Source organism: Heloderma suspectum, chromosome 6 (assembly GCF_057233095.1).
Source record: "Heloderma suspectum isolate Gila_16-S chromosome 6, 16-S_ref, whole genome shotgun sequence".
In the NCBI taxonomy this organism is placed as follows: Eukaryota; Metazoa; Chordata; class Lepidosauria; order Squamata; family Helodermatidae; genus Heloderma; species Heloderma suspectum.
Window position 1 is genome coordinate 22,320,805 of NC_139463.1, and position 19,187 is coordinate 22,339,991.

Below are 19,187 nucleotides of genomic sequence, written 5' to 3' on the forward strand. Positions count from 1 at the left end.
ATGAGCCACCATACCTTTGTGTTTTCACATTCAAAAGCACACAAGAGCCCTGCTTAATCATACTAAAGTTCTACCTGGTCCACTATCCTGTTTTTCATACAGAGCAACCAGATGCCTTTGGGAAGCCTACAAGCATAGCTATCCTTCTGGAAACTTATTCTGGCAACCAAAAGAAAGCAACAAAAGTCACCTTGTGCCACCTGAAAGGCTGACCGGGCTGTAACCCTATACACATACTTGCCTAGGAGTAAATCGCATTGGACTCTGGAGACTTGTATAGGATTGCACTCACAAATTATGTTCTTAAGCTTTTGTAGTCTAGAGCCCACTTTATCAGATACCACAAAAACGTGTGCCACAATAAAAACATTTTACCGCACAACCTTGTGCATATTTACTCAGAAATAAGCCCCATGGTGTTCAGTGATGCTCAATTCCTAGAAGGTGTTTCGGACTGCAACTTTATACAGCAATCCTATACCCACCTAGCCTGGGACCAAGCCCCATTTCCCTCAGGACCTACTTCTGAGTAGCCAAATATAGGAGTGCACTAAGCCTTTAACAGTGCGCTCCTCTACATGTAGCTACAGAAGTAAGCCTCGCTGAGTTCGATGGACCCACTCCTAGATAGGATTGCAGCTGCCTAAGAGAGGTTTTTGCTGTGAAAGACACGGCTGCTACTCTGAAAATAGTCACGATAGAAAACGGACCAATGGGAGGAAGATGCTTGAGGTCCTTTTCTGCTGTGGAATGAGATCCCTCCAGAGGTACTCCCGGCTCCTATGTTCTGCTCCTTCCAGCACCAGGCAAAGGCCTTTTTATTCTCCCAGTATTTTAGCTTTTTATTCTCCCAGTATTTTAGCTTCCTACTCTTTTAGCTCTGGCGTTTGAAATCTGTATTTCAAATCTCTGCAGTGCTGCTAGGTTTTATTCAGGTTGCACTGAATAAAAGGTTGTCCTGGGGTTTTCAGCGTTCATATTTTGTATTGTTTTAGGCTGCGCTCTGTCGCTTTAATTTCCGTGAGCCGCCTAGAGAGCTTCAGCTATTCCGCGGTGCAGCAGCAGCAGCAATAATTCTGTGCACATTTAGACGCAAGGAAAAGCCCCGCAACTCCCGGCATTCCCCACCCGGCCGTGGCTGGCTGGGGAATGCCGGGAGTTGCGGGCCTTTCCCCTCCTGTCCAGCCGCGCAGAGGGCTGCCCGCGAGAGACCCTCCGCGGCCGCGCTTGGCGGGGCGCCCCTGGCCGCCACCATGCTGCCGCACGGCCGAGGCAGACGCCGTGGGCGGAGCTGGCGCCGGAACCCGGGCGCCGCGTTCTCTCCTCCTCCTCCTCCGCTTGCCCCGGTCTCCGCCCGGCTCCTGCGTTCGCCGCTGTTGGGCGGGAAGCGCCGTTTGCCGCGGGGCCGGCGAGCGGGCCGCCGCCGGCCGGGTGAGGACAAGCGCGTGCCGCCCGCCCGCGCGCCCCGCCGCGGCAGGGCGTCCCGCGGCGAGAGGCACCCTCCTCCTCCCTGCGGGTGGGAAAGCGAGGGCGCCTCCCCCTCTCCTGCCCCCCATTTCCCCTGCTCGGAGGGGGCTGTTGAGGGGGGCCAGAAGTCGCGGGGGCGGTGTGTGTGTGTTGGGGGGAGACGTTCTGGGATGGGGGTACTGCGCGACGGGGGCGGGCTGCAACGAATGGTTGCAGCGCGGCGTGCTCCCGTTCAGGGGCCCGGCCAGGCTCCTTGCCAGCCAGGCCCTTTCCCCAAGTTACTCCCTTCCAGGCTTCTCCAGCCTGGTGTCCTCCAGATATGTGGGACTTCAACTCCCATCAGCTCCAGGCCGTGTAGGCGATGGTTGGGAATGCTGGGCGTTGTAGGCCAAAACATCAGGAGGGCACCCGGTTGGGGAAGGCTGCTCTGTTCCATCCCACCCACGCACCCTGCAATCGGATTTCCATTCCGTCCCCTTGGCAAATCAGTGTTCTGTGCCCTTTGCGCATTCTTGGTCCTCAGTGGGCTGTTTGGGGGAGTTTCCCCTGCCCTTTATGGGGTTTTCCCCCAAGGGTTTTTTTTTTCCACTGTTGTAAAAATCTCCACCCCACCCCCCCAATACCTCAGTTCTTTGCATGGATGGTGCCATTTTGGCTACATAAGGATGGGCACCTGGGGAATGGGTTTGTCATCAGTATACTGCAGCATTCCCCATCCTGGGGCCCTCCAGATGTTTGGACTTCAACTCCCATCTGCCCCATCCAGCATGAGCAATGGTCAGGAATGCTGGGAGTTGTAGTCCAAAACAACTAGAGGGCGCCAGATTGGTGAAGGCTGGTTAATAAAATGGATGTGGATTATTTAAATCTTCACACAAGTGGGGTTTCCCATTCCCTCCTCTTTTGCAGAGCTCTTATGCTTTTTAAGAGTGGCCTGATAGCAGCTCAACACATGTAGTGTTTTCCTTCAACATTGTATTTGCTGGGCTTGAGAAAGCTGCGCTACTTGAACTGCTTCCTATTAAGCTGCTAGAAGTGGGGTGGGAGTGGGGAAGCTACCTATTGCAGTGAACGTTGGTACTGAACATATTTATTGGTGGCTGCCTCTCATTATACATTTTGGGGGAGCTGGGATCAATGAGCTATGTGAAAAAGCCCTACACATTTGTAAAGCTGAGGGCAGTATGAGTTATTACAAATGGAGATGAAATTATTCTAGATATAAATTGACCAGTCACCAAAATCTGTAGGTGTGGCACTGTTCTTGTGGAAGCTCAGATGTATTGGGACAAGACATAAGACTTCCTGTAGTACTGCAGTTTTGGATTTGTATTCCGATTTTGGATTGCTGCACACTGTAAGATTTATTATTCCAGCTTTGCACGTTTTGAGAGTGGCAGGCAGTAAACAGACTTGTTTTACTGTTTGTATTGCAGTATTAATTGGTTTGTTTAAACAATGGCCTTTTATTTTTGTATAGCTTATTAAATGTTGTGAATTGCCATGTTTTTATTTGGGGAGATTGTTTAGCAATTAAGGGCACAATCCTATGGCTGCTAGTCAGCAGCTAGATAGCCATAGGATAGGTCAGTTCCCTGAGAACCTACCTCCACCACCTCCCGCGCCGCCTTGTAGGCAGTGCGGAACAGCTCCATGCTCGGAAGAGGAGCGTGGAGGAGCAAAAACGGGGTATTCCTGGGGGCGTGCTGGGGCGGGGAAGTCAGAAATGCCGGTACAACACATCCTATGTGTCGTCTGGCTGCCACTTCCCGTGCTCCGAGGTCCCATGGCTAGGCAGCTGAAATGGGCTGTCAAGCCATGAAAGCTGGATGGAGGGAGCGAGGAGGAGATCCGCTCCTCATCACTTCTCCTGCCCTGCACTGGATAGGTGATTGCCTCTGGGCTTGGAAGTGACTGTCGACCCAGATAGGATTGCTCCCTAAATGACTTAGGCATAATTTAAGATTCAAAGAGAAACAGAATTTGGTTGCCTCTTACCTGGAAACAATTTGAATGTAGTTGTGGCAGAGGTGCAGCTGGGGGGATGTTACAACGAAAGGCCCATATTTCTGTTCTGTTTCTGGAAGCATTCTAAGTCAAATGGGCTCAGGTTGGTGTGTTTGTTCTAGGCCAACCTTCTATTTAAGTGCTTACCTGGTAGCCATAGGCGACAAGGAATTGCATGCAGACAAGTGCATGGAATTCCATGCAGGCGAGTGAGTGAGCTAGTGCAGGAGGGATGCACTGTTCCTCTTCTGCATGCGGCACAGAAACCAGATAGCCACAAGAGGAGGGAACGGAGCATAGAAATACAGTTGGCAACTGCAGGACAGCTGGAACTCTTTGTCCCTGCTCTGCTAGCCCATAATGGGCTAGTAACTTTGCTGTGACTTATGTTCAAGGCAGATATGTGAAGGCTGGCTTGTACTTCCCATTCTGTGCATGTTTACTCAGAAGTAAGCTCACTATTAAATACAATTTCCCAGGAAGTGTGCATCTTTAGTGTTCTGCTGTAAGAGGCAGCTGTTATATTTTGTTTCATTTTATTAATTACATCTCTGTACCACCCAATGGCCAAAGCTCTCTGGACAGTTTACAAAGATTAAAAGCCTTAAAAATATAATACCTTACATAATATAAAAACCAGTTACATACAAATGTATAAAGAGACAGTGCGCACACACATACACACCTAAACGATTGTAACGATCAACAGTAAGAAATCCAAGACTCAAATTTAAAACCTTATATGCTGCCAAATGCCTCAGAGTAGAGGAAGGTCTTAACCTGGTGCTGAAAAGATAACTACGTTGACGCCAGGCAGCCTCGCTGGGGAGATGGTTCCATAATCAGGGGGAGGGGGCACCACTGAGAAGGCCCTCTCCCTTGTTGCCACATTCTGAGCCAGCCCTTAAATGATGAGTCTAGTATACTGGTAGGTTCATGCTGGGAGAGGCACTCTGTCAGATATTGCCGTCCCGAGCCTTATAAGGCTTTATAGGCCAAAATCATGTTCTTTGCTCATTAAGAAATAAAGGACTTTTTTGTGATGCTTGACTTACCCAGTTCCTTATCTTGTTGATCTGTAGAGTGTGGGCTGTCTATCAACATGGCGGTGCCTTTTGTGGAAGACTGGGACTTAGTTCAGACCCTTGGAGAAGGTGCTTATGGAGAGTGAGTATGTGTAGCTTAGGCAACAACATACAAAACGTAGCTTGTGGAGGTAGAAGTGTGTTTGCAAAGCAAAGGGTGAGCTGTAAATTGAAGTTGCTGTTATGTTCTTCTGTTGAGGAATTGTAAATATGAAGATTTGGTTCTTTTCTGTAGGGGAGAAAATGTGTACTGTGGATGGTAGGCAAAGCCTAGACTAATACTAGACTTTAGTAACCTTAGCAATAATTTCCAAAAAAAAGCCTAGCTGTAACCCTGCTTTCCATCTCCTCTTTAGAGTTCAACTGGCTGTGAACAGGCGCACTGAAGAAGCAGTCGCAGTAAAAATTGTTGACATGAAACGTGCTATAGAGTGTCCAGACCAGATTAAGAAGGAGATCTGCATCAACAAGATGTTAAATCATGAGAATATTGTGAAGTTTTATGGGCATCGTCGAGAAGGCACTATCCAGTATCTCTTCCTAGAGTACTGCAGCGGAGGAGAGCTCTTTGACCGAATAGGTACAGGAGATTTTGTGGGGTAGGAAGATGGGCTGATCCTACTGGTGAGGATGTTATTTTAGTAATGTGGAAACGTGTTCAGTTCATCTGCAGATCTAAGAGATCTGCTAAGAATTGTCTAGGATTCGGCTAGTTTAATTTATATGTTGCTTTTCCATGGTGGATCATGCCCAAAGTGGCTCACAATGAACATTGGATATCAAAATACAACATCTTGAAATTAAACTCCTGTTTGAAAGTCCATTTGGGCAACAACTTCTGACTGCAAAGTCATCTAGAGATACATTAAGTGCCGGTTCGCATGACACAGTGGCTTATCATGGGTTAATTAACCCATGATTAGCTCAGGTGCATGTGGCCCCATTTTGAATATGCGGCCTCCAATTGGGGGTTGCAGCGTGTCATGCAAACCCAGCCATTGTGGGTTAATTGAGGGTGAAACAATCCACACTTAACCCAACGACTAATTGAGGCTTTAAGTGTGGGTTGATTAACCCACACTAGCTGGGTTCACATGACATGCTGCAACCCTGATCACAGGTTGCATATTCAAAATGGTGCCCCTGCATTAACCCCCTAATTGTGGGTTAATTAACCCAGATAATCCACCGTGTTGTGCAAACGGTCTAACAGTTGCTGCACTGTAGTTGCAGAGCTCACTTGCCATGCAAAGCCTGAGCTCTTCCCAGAAGAACTGCATTGCTTGTTGTTTGGGATTCTTGTGTGTGTGTGTTTAGGTTTTCTCACCCCTGAGCTATATGGATGGAATAATATAGAAATGTATTTAAAACTACATTCAGTTCTCTGGAGTTTTTCAAAGATCATGGGCAAGCTGTGCCTTAGTTATGTTCTTAGTCCATATAATTAAACTGTGCTGTGTCTTGAGTGTTGTGTGCATAAATGCACATAGTGAATAGTATGAAAGGCTTGAGTACTGCAATGATACATATGATGTGTGAGATGTTAAATAAGTTAGATGGTCTTCTCTTTCAACGTTGCTGATCTCATGTGATCAGAGCCTATAATGGAAGGATTATTAAGCATTTTGCAAATGAATTTGCAGAAGAAGTTAAAATGTAGGCAGTTGCCCATAAAAGCACTTATGGCAACTTGGATCCAACTATCCCAGTTTCCAGTTTGACCTGGGAGTATTCTGGTGCCATCAAAGCACACCATTTTTGCACTGAGTTGGCCCTTGCCTACAGAATGACACAGATTGTAATCCTGAGAGGATTGCAATATTACGACACACACACGCACACACACACACACACACACACGATCAGGACACAGTTTGGATACTGCTGGGTTGTCTGTCATGTTCTTACAGGGACATGTAAATGCATCCACAGCTGAGCACCCTTAAAGTAAGCTAAAATCATTTTATGAGCTTCTAAAGAATCCATGGGTATTTAAATGAAGATGTCCTTTGCTCTTGGAAATGTTACCGTGAAGCATAATCTCTCTACTGCCAGTAACACCTTCGGCCATAAACATTTGAGGACGAACAACTGGAATGTTCTAGTGGGGAGAAAAAGTTGCTAACAATGTACATTCTGCTCACTTCTGCATGACGAAATGGATTCTTCTTACAGAACCTGATCTAGGGATGCCTGAATCAGAAGCACAGAAGTTCTTTCACCAGCTTATAGCTGGCGTGGTAAGTTTATGCTGCTTTTTCAAGCCGTTGTTGTTGTTGTTGTTTCTTTTCTTTTTTGGATGAAGGTGGAATTAAAATCTTGTATCATTTCTTAAAGGTCTACCTCCACAGCATAGGAGTAACACATCGGGATATTAAACCAGAGAATCTGTTGCTAGATGAAAGAGGTAAGAGATAAAACCATTTTGTTCTAATGGTCCGAAAATCTGTGGCTGCTGGAAAATAAGAAAGGAAAAGCTTGCCTTAAAAAAAAAAAAAAAGCAACCTAATCTCATTTCAGACTTTAGGTATAATCTGTCCTGTCATACGAACATAGGAAGCTGCCTTATACTGAGTCAGACGATTGGTTGGTCTAGCCTGGTATTGTCGGCACTGACTGGCAGTGGCTCTGATAGGAATCTTTTCCAGTGATACCTGCATTCTGTTTTCAACAGTGACCCACCAGATACCTTTGGGAAACCTGCAAGGGGGTCATGAAGGCAACACTTCTCCCCTGTTTGCCCTTAGCATCCAGTGCCCAGAGGTATACTGCTTTTGGACTCAGGAAATTCAGTTTAACCTTTCACTCACCCGCCTTTTGATTTGAAGCAAGGAAATGGTAGAAGACTCAATCCCAACTACTTAACAAATGCCGTTAATATCAATGGGACATTTCTCAGCCATGTTTAGGTGTACTCTAGCCCTGTTCAAGTGTTACGCTTGTCTCTTTAATAAATGTGCAACAGAGGATGCGAACATGCTAGCTCTGCCCCCTGTCGCCTTCATCCTAGTCTTCTGAAAACGGCTTTGTAGCAGGGAGCCTTTTTTTTAATTTGTGTAGGTTCCTTATGGTTTTAAGGGCTCTAAATTGCGCAGGGAGCCTAGACCAAGGTTAGGCATCTAGTGCCCCCCAGATGTTTTGAACTGTAGTCCAAAACTTCTGGATGTATCCAAGTTGCCTACCCTGCCCTAGCCTAAATGGATAGAAAGGTTTCCCAAGGCAGATACTTAACCTCAACATATGAAGGGTTGTGATGGGGCGGGAGCTATAGTGCTCATTCTTGCTCTCCCCTCTTGCGTGTTCATTAAACACACAAGCGTAGCGCCTTCTGTTATTTCTACAAAAGATCCCTTTGCCCTTGTTCAGCCTTATGTACCATTTCTGTGAGTTAAATATTAATGTCTTTTTAGATTGATTTTATTTTAATGCACTTCGAGCAAAGATGTAGTATGATACACGACTTACTTTTTTTTTTTGCTTGTATTTGCTTAGATAACCTCAAAATCTCTGATTTTGGGCTAGCAACTGTGTTTAAGTACAATGGTCGTGAGCGACTGTTGAACAAGATATGCGGTACGCTCCCATATGTTGCCCCAGAGGTCCTTAAAAGAAAAGACTTCCATGCTGAGCCAGTCGATGTTTGGTCATGCGGAATAGTACTCACCGCGATGTTGGCAGGAGGTAAGAGCTACCCAAGCTTTAGCTCATTCTTTTAATCCAGATTTATCTCATAAAACTAACGACAGACATTTAAACAACAGTGGTACAGATAACCAGTGAACAGTAGTATGTATTATCTTCTGGGATTCAAGATAATTTATTTAAAACTGCTCAGGGCAGATTACAGTATTACTTAGCACCAAAATGCTTCCTGTCTGGAAGGCATTTCTGAGCAACAAGAATTCCTTGGAACATCTTCCCAACCTATCTTTAGCACAAGAAAGGTCTGTCCCCTCTTTCAGTCAGCTCAACTAGCACTAATTTCCCCCTCCAATACATCTAATTGCTTTTACATTTATTTTTAGAGCAAAATAAAGAGAGAATAAAAGAACAACCCCCACAGAATCAATGACAAAAGTAGTAGTAATACACCCATAACAAATTTTCTGCCTTTACTTGATAATCCTGCAAGATATTGGAAGACTTTTTTAAAAATGTAACCAGGGCGGGGAGGGGGGGATTAAGTTAAATTCCTGTAATTTTCCCCATCCAGGATACATTCATTCATTTTATTACATTTCTATACTGCCCAATTCTGGAATGAGGCAGGTCAGCGGAACTCGCAGAAGGGAGCTCTGTTGACCTGTCCAGATCCAGAAACTAGTGTTTCTGCTTATTTGGCATTTGTCAGGGTGGACACTGAGCCCATAGAATCCCAGAGTAGTTCTGATTCTGAGGAAGAGCAGTCGCTCCTGGGCGAGGAGCGTGCTCCTCTTTCCCAGGGCCCACAGCTGACGGAGATTCCTCCCACCAGCATTCCTAGTTTAGTTAGCAGTCCAGGGAGTGACCAGGCACGGATAGCAGACTTGGTGGATGCGCGACGCAGACGCAGAGAGCGGCGCCAGATGGAGGGCGCAGAAAGGAGGCGTAATGCCAGGTTGGCGCGCAAACAACGGCTGCGTCCAGAGGATCCAAGGGAAAAGGGGAGGGACTCTCCCTAGTCCTTAAGTTCAGGGGTCTGCCAGTCATTCCCTTTCAAACAGGGACCAACTGTTCCAACGTAGGGCATAGGTACTGTGCTGCTCAGATCTAGTTGCAATCAGTATAGTTGTTAAGTTGTAAAAGAAGAATAAAGCTTTGAAAGGAATTCCTTTGTCTGTGTCTGGACTTGGCTACTGGATTAGACTGAGAGAGGCCTCCAAGGAGCCCCTGAAAGCATTATTTTTAGAAGTGGGTCCTGTGAGCACAACGGAACCATTGGAGGTGGAGCAGCCCCACTGGATACTGTTCATGGCTCTCGGGTATCTCTTTTCCTCTTGACATGCTAAAATTCATTCTGTTGAGATCCAGTATTCTAAATGTCTTCCGTATTTCCCCCCAGTCTACTGACAATTTTTGTCTGAAACGGTGGCCTCCTTTCTTGCAGAATTGCCGTGGGACCAGCCTAGTGACACTTGTCAAGAATATTGTGACTGGAAAGAAAAGAAAACGTATCTTTCACCATGGAAGAAGATTGATTCATTGCCACTGGGTACCTCAGTTGATTGACTCATGTTATATTTGCTTGGTGGCAAGGCTTAGTGCATTTGCTAAGAAACTGGAATGGTATTTCTCCGAGTACTGGTCATACCCTTCAAAGGACATCTAAAAACCCTAGATCCTGAATCTTGTATTATTATTATTAAATTTATTAATCGCCCATCTGGCTGGTCACCCAGCCACTCTGGGCGATGTACAACATACAATAAAACAGTTTAAAACAATAAAATCCTACAATAAAAACATTTTCTAAAATACCCTAACCCACCCCAAATGCCTGCCTGAACAACAGCGTTTTTAATGCACGATGGAAGCTCATTAAAGAGGGGGCATGACAGAATTCCCTAGGGAGGGAGTTCCACAGAGTGGGGGCCACCACAGAAAAGGCCCTCTCCCTTGTCCCCACCAGTCTAGCTGTCCTGGCTGATGGGACAGAGAGAAGGCCATCCGAGGCTGATCTTGTTAAGCGGCCTGTCTGGTGCTGCTGGAGGCACTCCTTAAGATAGGCTGGGCCGGAACCATATAGGGTTTTAAAGGTCAAAACCAACACCTTGAATTTGGCCTGGAAAACAACTGGTAACCAGTGCAACTCTTTCAGCACTGGAGTGATGTGATCTCACCGGCGGCTGCCTTTAATCAGGCGAGCCGCTGCGTTCTGTACCAACTTCAGCTTCCGAACTGTCTTCAAGGGTAACCCCACGTAGAGCACATTACAGTAGTCTAGACGAGAGGAGACCAGGGCATGTACTACCGATGGGAGCAGATGGTCGGGAAGGAAGGGGCGCAGCCGCCGTATCAGATGGAGTTGATACAGCGCTGTCTGGCTCACAGCTGACACCTGAGCCTCCATGGACAGCTGGGAGTCCAAAATGACCCCCAGGCTGCGGACCTGGTCTTTCAACGGTAGCCGTACCCCATTCAGCAGCAGGTAAACATCCCCCAACCTCCTCTTGTCTCCCACCAAAAGTACCTCGGTCTTGTCAGGGTTCAGCTTCAGCTTATTCCTCCCTATCCAGCCACTCACCGTCTCCAGACATTTGGACAGAGATTCTACAGCCAACCTTGGTGAAGATTTGAATGAGAGGTAGAGCTGCGTGTCATCCGCATATTGATGACACTGCACCCCAAACCTCCTGATGATAGCCCCCAGCAGCTTCACATAGATGTTAAATAGCATCAGGGAGAGGATGGAACCCTGTGGCACCCCACAAGTAAGTGGCCACGGGTCTGAAACCTCCTCTCCCAGTGCAACCCTCTGGTACCTGCCGGAGAGGAAGGACCGGAACCACTGCAATATGGTGTTTCCAATGCCCAACCCCTCTAGGCGGTCCAGGAGGATACCGTGGTCAACGGTATCAAAAGCCGCTGAGAGGTCAAGGAGAACAAGGAAGGAGCATTCACCCCTATCCAGAGCCCTCCTCATATCATCTACCAAGGCGACCAAGGCCGTTTCTGTTCCATGCCCAAGCCTGAAGCCCGACTGAAATGGGTCTAGATAATCAGTTTCTTCCAAGTGTGCCTTCAACTGCATCGCCACCACCCGCTCAATCTCCTTGCCCAAAAATGGCAGATTTGAGACTGGGCGAAAGTTGTTCAAAACTTGAGGATCCAAGGAGGGCTTCTTTAAGAGTGGTCTTATCACTACCTCCTTGAGGGCTGATGGCATCACTCCCTCCTCAAGGGAGGCGTTCACCACTGCCCTGATCCCCTCACCCAGTCTCTCTCTGCAGCCCATAATGAGCCAAATTTTGTACAAAATTTGTACAAAATTTAAGGCATTCTTTGAAGTTGTGGTGAAATAGAAATACTCTCTCAAAGCACATTTGAGGGCATTTCAGCTTATTTAAACTCAGTCTGCTAAAGACATTTTTGTTTAAACATATTTTTCCTGAATGACCAGCCACGGTTTTATTCATATAGCTGAATTTTAAAAATTTTAATTCTTTTGTATTTTGATTGTTTTTCTTTATTCAGGAAATGTTTTTAGATACAGAGCAGTTATAAATTTTGTAAATGAACAAATAAAATAAATGCGATTGTTAGAGAACCTGTCTAGGCAACGTCTAAAGCTGTAGGTCGTATATAACTAATTCTTTCTTTATTTGCAGCTTTACTTCTCAAAATATTAACTGAGAACCCTGCGTCAAGGCTTACTATTGTAGACATAAAAAAGGACAGGTGGTACAACAAACCTTTAAAGAAAGGTAAATGTATTTTAAATCCACATTAGTTTAGTATATTGCTGCATCTTTTAAACCTTATGACATCTGCAGACAGTTTAATGACATCTCTATTCTCTGTAGTATTGTAACATATACCACTGAAAGGAACAAGTTGTGTTTTAAAAAGTCTCAATATTCATATGTTAAGGTGGCCCAACTTATTTTATCTGAGACCTCTAAGATTTTCTTTGCTTTTTCATACGCTTGTTGATTGGTCCTATTTCTCAAGTGTTACTACTTAGGGCTTGTCCTGGATTCTTGGTACAACCATGTGTGGCTTGAGGTTAGACGCAGATATAAATCCTTCCAATGTTACGATTTTTTTTCCTACATGAGTGACTTGTGGGAGCGCTCATCTGAATGAAAATTATGATATGAAAAGGGAGTCTGCTTTTGTAGTTGTATCTACATATTTGTTGGCTCTAACAATGGGAAGAGATTGTCAGTGTGATAATTTTGCAGACAATTTGGTGCTTCTCTCACTTTCACTTGGCCTTCAGAGCTGATCCAACTATTAATAAAGCTTGCATGGATGGCTTTGATTTTACATCTGTGCATGCAAGTACAAGTGAGATTTTGTGTTTAGCTTCTTTTGGCCCTTGGGAAGAGAGACAAAGACAAACTAGCATATAACCCCAGGGAGCCCATGTGAGAAAGCTCCAGCCTTTAGCCCAGCATTAAAAAGCAGTGAATTACTAAAGATTTACTCAGTCTTTAACGGTGCGAATGTCTAAAAACTCTTTTTCTGTACTAGTCACAGCATGTCTTTCTCTGTAGGCATAAAGCGTCCTCGAGCCTCCTCAGGGGGACTATCTGATTCTCCTGGAGGTTTTTCTAAGCACATTCGATCAGATATGGACTTCTCTCCAGTTAAAAGTGCACACAGGTGAAAATGTGTATATGTGTGTAGTTGTCCAGCTAATATTGTCCAGCTCAAACTTGAAGCAGTTTGAGGATATTGAACTTTAATTTACTTGGAATTAAAAACAGCAGTTTTTTATATATATATATATATATTTTTTTATCCACCTTGATACATTGTTTTGGTTACAGAGGTAGACTGCCTGAGAATCTGGTTTCATTGTGATGAGGGTGGAGTTTCTGGCTACAGTTTGCATACCCTCTTGACATTTTCATTTCTATTTACCAATTCCTGTTTCACACCTTTTTTTCCCTTGCACCTAACATGTTTGTTGCTAAACATGATCCATCTGTGAATGAGTTAGGGACTTGGAACTGTACATCAGAATATAATGTTCAGTGTCAGAATAGGCGATCATATAAAAGATTATTGTGCCATATAAAAATGGACCCAAGAGGTACTTATGGCTTTTAGGTTGATCCATGCAGTATTCTGTGTTACAGCTGATTTTCTGCAAGAGTTTAGAAAGCTTTTGCCAGACTTCTGAGCTGTAGGCTTCTGAGACATAATGGTCAGTTTTAGATGAGAATCTTTCTAATTGGCATGGGCAAGGGAAATTGATCTAGTCATGCCTTTATGATATTGGCATATTATATGGGCCAAGATATGTAGCAGTTACCCTTCAGAGTAAATAGTGCTAGGAAATGTGACATTGTGATATGCTTTAGTAATATAACTACAATTGTTTTCATTGCTGCAGCGAGGATAAAAAGACTTGTTCCTATTCCCAGCCTGAACCAGGCACTGGCCTTTCCTTGTGGGACAGCAATCCAGCTAGTATTGACAAGCTAGTGCAGGGGATCAGCTTCTCCCAACCAGCCTGCCCTGAACACATGCTTCTGAACAGCCAGTTACTAGGGACACCAAGTTCTTCACAGGTAACATTGTCTGGTGGCAGTAAACAGTGTCTTGGCCAGTGGACCAGCAACTTGTTGAAACTTGTACTGGTGCTTTTGCTTTAATTAAATCACACGTTTTTCCTTTCAACTTAACACCTCCGCTCCCAGATATAATTTATTGGGTGCATACACAAACCCATGTATGGATTGCAATAATTTTTATGAAAGGTCTTCAGCAAAAATAATAATGCAGTTTTGATGAAAACCTGACATACAGCTTTACTTTTTAAAACATGTTGGTTTGAGGGGAATAGCTTTAATTGCTCAGTTTCAGGCTGGTTTTTCACATCTTTGTCTTCCTCTCTCTCAGAACCCATGGCAGCGCTTAGTGAAGAGAATGACCCGTTTCTTTTTGAAACTGGATGCTAACCAGTCCTATCACATCTTGAAGGAGGTTTGTGAAAAGATGGGCTACGTCTGGAAGAAAAGTTGCATAAACCAGGTATAAACCAGGAATGGAAATACACACACACACACACACGTTTGGCTAGGAGACAATATGCTGTAGAGGTTATTCTGTTTTATTGAGTTCAAGGGTATAGGGGTGATCTTTAGCCAGATTTGTGGGGAGTAAACACCACTGAACGTTGTGGGATTTATTTCTGATAAACATGGTTAGATTGTATTGTAAACTTTTTCCTCCTGATAAAGTATTATTTTTCCTTGTAAGGTCACCATATCAACCACAGATAGAAGAAACAACAAATTGATTTTTAAGGCAAACCTGGTGGAAATGGATGAAAAAATTCTTGTGGACTTCCGTCTGTCTAAGGTATGCCACATTTAGCAAAATCTTTAATTCCAGAAGAATAGGAAGATTTTGACATGTACACTAGACATTATCTAAGAAACCAAACCTATTTTAAAATGCAACTTTCCTCCTATTTATGGCACAATATAAAACAATTATTTGATTTGTGCTGGGCATCCCCTGTTCCCAGTCTCTGAGAGGTTTGGCAGATAATATCTCCGCTATTTGTTTATAGGATTACCAAATATGTCCAGATCCCACATTTTGTACCTTGCAGTGACAACATCACAAATATGCTAAACCATATATTTTCTTTAGTTTTATTGGTGTCTGATACCAAAAACATCATTTAAAAACCTTTTTTCTGGTTAGATCAAAACTGTCAGGTCAAGTTAACCTTTTACTTAATGGAGCTAGGATTTTGGTAGCACAGTACTGGAAGGAAGAAGTGGTTTCATCTGTCTGACATTGGCAAGAAAAGTGCTGATTGGTTGTACATTGCATGAAATTCGGGGGCGGGGCGGGGTTGTATGTTCACATCTTTGCCTAATACACCAATATGAACAACTCTTTTGCCCTCTCATGCAGCCCCTTTGTCCTTCCCTTTGCATGAGCTGGCAAACAAACCAGGAGGTTTTCCATTAACTATAGTTTCCTGTTTCATGTGAACTGGGAAATTAAGGTTAACAGCTTCAGGATTTAAACCATGGTTTGAAGTTGGCTTAATATCCTGGATTGCTCCGAATGTTAAGCATAGTTGCCTGGTTCAGATGAAGTGGGAAACTACAATTGACTAAAAGTGGAGGCAAAAGCTTCCAAACTCCTCAGGTTTGTGGGAGGGGTGAACATGCAAGCCCAAGGCTCACCACAGCTCATTCATGGGGCACCAAGCAAGTCCAATGATCTTCCAAATTTTTGTGTTGTCGAGAGGGAGGTTAAGATCTTGCAACCAGCAGGTTGGATCCAGACTTAGACGTGCCTAGAGTGGACCCATTGATTGAAACAAGTGGGGCAAATACATCCTGACTAACGTAAGTCCCATTGATTTCAATGAGTCTACTGCTTTAAGTATAACTTAAGTCTGGATGCAACCAAGTGGTTAGCAATGATGATGGTTTATATGATTGTCTTTGCTTTTCCAGGTATTAGGAATCTTGCTTTTCTGACATAATTAAATAAATCTGATAAAATGGGCACTATAGTTTCCGTAGGCATCTGATAGAATTCCATTGAGAAACTGTTTAGCCTTGTGCCTTATCTTCAAAGAATAGAGTGTCTTCCTCTTATAATGTCATGGGATATTTATAGAAGTCAAAATGTTATGTATATTAGTGGACTCGGGATTCTCTAATTTAGCCTTTTACAACCTCCAGATGTTTTGGTTTTCAACTCCCATCAGCCCCAGCTACCATGGTGAATTGTCAGGAATGCTGGGAGTTGTAGTCCAATTATGTGGAGGGAACTAGATTGGAGAAGTTGGTTATATTCTATACAACTTCTTGTAGTTGGCAAATTCCTGAACAATATCTTGATCCTGACGATACTTCTCAGATTTGATAATCTGTGAAACTGCTGCAGTTGTTTTTTCTTTAGCCAGTAGTCTTGATAACATTTCATTGAGCTTATTTCCATACGGAGACAAATTTTATTTTGAAATAGTAATGATGTGTGTGTACTAGATGAGTATCAACAAGCTTAAGCTTACTTTTGTTTGTTTCTGACGTTGCCTTTTGTGAAGCTTTCTATTTATTTTTACTTAACTTGTCCCTGTTTTCTTTTTCTTTATTCAAAAGGGCACTTATGCTGAGGCTTTGTCCTCTAATGTATGTTTTAAATGCGTCCCAAGTAATACCCATTGAGATCATTATATTCAAAATATGTTGGTATTGATTGCTATATGGTTTTTAAACTCTGTTTATGTTTCATTATACATTTGTTTAATTTCCTTTTAGGGCAATCAATCTCCCTTTTTTTATATAGCCACTCCATTAAAAAATGGACCATGGTCTGCGTAGATAAGCAATCCAATTTTGTCAAATGTTAATGTGATAATGGTGCTTCCTTCCCTCTGGATACTGCAGCTAATATGTGGACTTCTGCCTCCACACTCATTTTGATGTTCTCTGTGTGTTTTTTTCCTTATGTAGGGAGATGGTTTGGAGTTCAAGAGGCACTTCCTAAAGATCAAGGGGAAACTGACTGATGTTGTCAGCACACAGAAGTTGTGGCTTCCGGTCACATGATTGCATTGGGGTTGAAAGCACATTCATTTTGATTCAGTGTTTTCCGCTAAGGGACAGCACAGTTATGCCTGCCATGCCCTGAACTTCAGACATTCAGTAGAAATTTCTTGGTTTTCTCGTGATAAGTGTACAAGTAGTCTGCGTATGATAACAGGAAATGACTATTGTGAAGGCACACATTTTCAAAGGTTTGCTTAGGGTATCTCTTACTTAGTGATCATGAGAGTTGCCAGTGGCTTTCCTTTGTTTGGGTTCTTGGCTTGAATTCTTTGTGCAAGTCATTCAAATATTTTCATAAGCCACCATTATCCAGAGTCATGTGTTTCTGTTTTCCAAATTACACACTGAACTTAGGGGATAAGGGGAGAGAAAGCTGCTTATTTTTAAAGGGTAACAAAAGTAATCCCTGTCTGCTCTGGTAACATTTTTTTTTTTTTTTTTTAAATCTAAACAGTTTATTTTATATAAATGTGACTGGGGCTGTAGAATTTTCAAGTTTCAGATTGAGGACCATATCAAATCACTTTTAGTGGCTTATGACTACTTTTCTGTCAAGGGTTTCTAAACGAAGCTGTACCTTTCTAGTGTTTTGCTTTAGATTTTTTACTTATTTCATTCTAAAGGAAATACAGAACATAACAGATGTTGTTAACACTGATTGTTCCCATTTTAAATAGGCATTTTTTTTGCATTTATGGGGTCTAGCTCTTTCCCCCCTTCCCAAGATACATATGATCAGACTTGTTAATCCTCTGAAATAGAAATGTTTAAAGAGGAAGAGGTGAGAGGGATTAGCAGTTCCTCCCATTTCACCATTTTCCTTTCCTGAGATGTGCCAGACATCTCAGATTCATGTTAATGGTGAGTTGATCTTTTTGAAGAGACAGAAACTGTGTCAGACTGATTGTACTCAGATGTACCATGGCAGATACAAAGAACAATAAGGAGACAAGACACAAGCCTTGTTTCTGACCATGCTTCTGACTGATCATAATTAAATCTGCAAAAATGTGAAATTTTTAAGTGCTTGTAAGAAAACAAAACAATGTACAAAATAAAGTATCTTCTCAAACCAAAAGAAAACAATGAAAGAGGACAATCCTGGATACTGCCATTGCGAGGTCGCTTGAAAAAAATATTGTATGTCGCATATTGATACCACATTAATTTTTTTCTGTTTCTTGGACAAGTCTAAGTTATCAGTCCTACACACATTCACACTCAGAAGTATGGCAGCTCAGCATTCGTATATGTTAAGTGGGTCCTGATGTGCTTCTGGGTTGCTTTTGTTCTTGTTTTTCTCATTTCTAGGGACAATTTTTATTTTACCAAACCAGCAGCACACAATTACTGTCGTAAGGCCCAGTTGAGAGACAGGATTGCTCCTTTCTGTAGATGTTATTCTTCTGTTCAAATACAAACTGCCTATATACCTATATTAATATTAAAAATGAAAAATATAAGATCGTTCGGTATATATTAAATATTATTGGTTAACATTTATATCTCGCCTTTCCTCCAAGGAGGCCAAGGCACCTTATGTGATCCTCCTCCATTTTATCCTCACAACAACCCTGTGAGGTAGGTTGGGCTGAGAGTGTGACTGGCCCAAAGTCACCCAGTGAGCTTTATGGCCGAGTGGGGCCTAGAACCCAGGTCTCCTGAGTCCCAGCCCAACACTAACCTGTAAACCACACTGGCTCTCAGTTAATGGCATGATATTCTTGCCTTTTCTGTTGTAGGGGAATGTAGGTGGGGGTAATTTACATGTGGGTCCTAAAAGGTTGGGTAAGTTTATAAGTCCCACTTCAAAATATTTGAGAAGCACTTTTTTACGTCAATCCTTTTTTGGAGAATTGATCCTAGAATTATTCACACCTTTAGCAAGATATGTACACCAGCTTGTAGCCTAAATATTGTAAACAAGCTCCCCTTCAAAGAAGGGATAGTAATGCCCTTCAGAAGATACTGAGAACAGGAATTCACAGTAAGAAACTTACTTTGTACTTGTGGCTTTAAAAAGCCTACTCACTTAAGGCCATCTTCAAGTTCTAATGTATATTCTAATACTCAATTTCTTGTATGGAGCTATAATTATACAGTTGCTTTCTCCCTACTGCACCCATATGAGTTTTGATAGACTGCTTGGCTGCAATCTATTTACCATGATGTGGATGACATATAAGGAAGTTGGTTTTGTCTTGTATCATGCTTGTATATTCTAGAAATACGTTTGGGCATGCAGCAAAGGTGAGAGAGGTTATAAAGAGCGGTTTGATTCTTGGAAATCTTAATATGCTAAACTTTATACAACTCTGGGTGTTGTGTGCAATGTAATATATTTGCATGGATTGCTCCATTGCAGATATGTTAAATGTTGCATTAGAGAAAA

General features: G+C 43.2%; 1 protein-coding gene across 2 annotated transcripts; it reads left to right on the forward strand.

Moving 5' to 3' along the window:
* The first annotated feature begins 1,372 nt into the window (after positions 1–1,372).
* On the forward strand, positions 1,373–18,290 carry CHEK1 (checkpoint kinase 1). Of its 2 annotated transcripts, none has more exons than XM_084803761.1 (13): positions 1,373–1,516; positions 4,557–4,641; positions 4,916–5,139; positions 6,735–6,799; positions 6,897–6,966; positions 8,052–8,240; positions 9,646–9,750; positions 11,867–11,962; positions 12,758–12,866; positions 13,603–13,780; positions 14,112–14,243; positions 14,472–14,573; positions 16,700–18,290. In XM_084803761.1, the coding sequence occupies exons 2-13, from the start codon at positions 4,577–4,579 to the stop codon at positions 16,793–16,795; spliced, it is 1,431 nt and encodes a 476-aa protein (XP_084659887.1). In that variant the 5' UTR covers positions 1,373–1,516; positions 4,557–4,576; the 3' UTR covers positions 16,796–18,290. The 2 variants fall into 2 exon arrangements, with proteins under 2 accessions (XP_084659887.1, XP_084659888.1); XM_084803762.1 differs by having other exon boundaries at positions 1,373–1,431.
* The last annotated feature ends 897 nt before the right edge of the window (positions 18,291–19,187 follow it).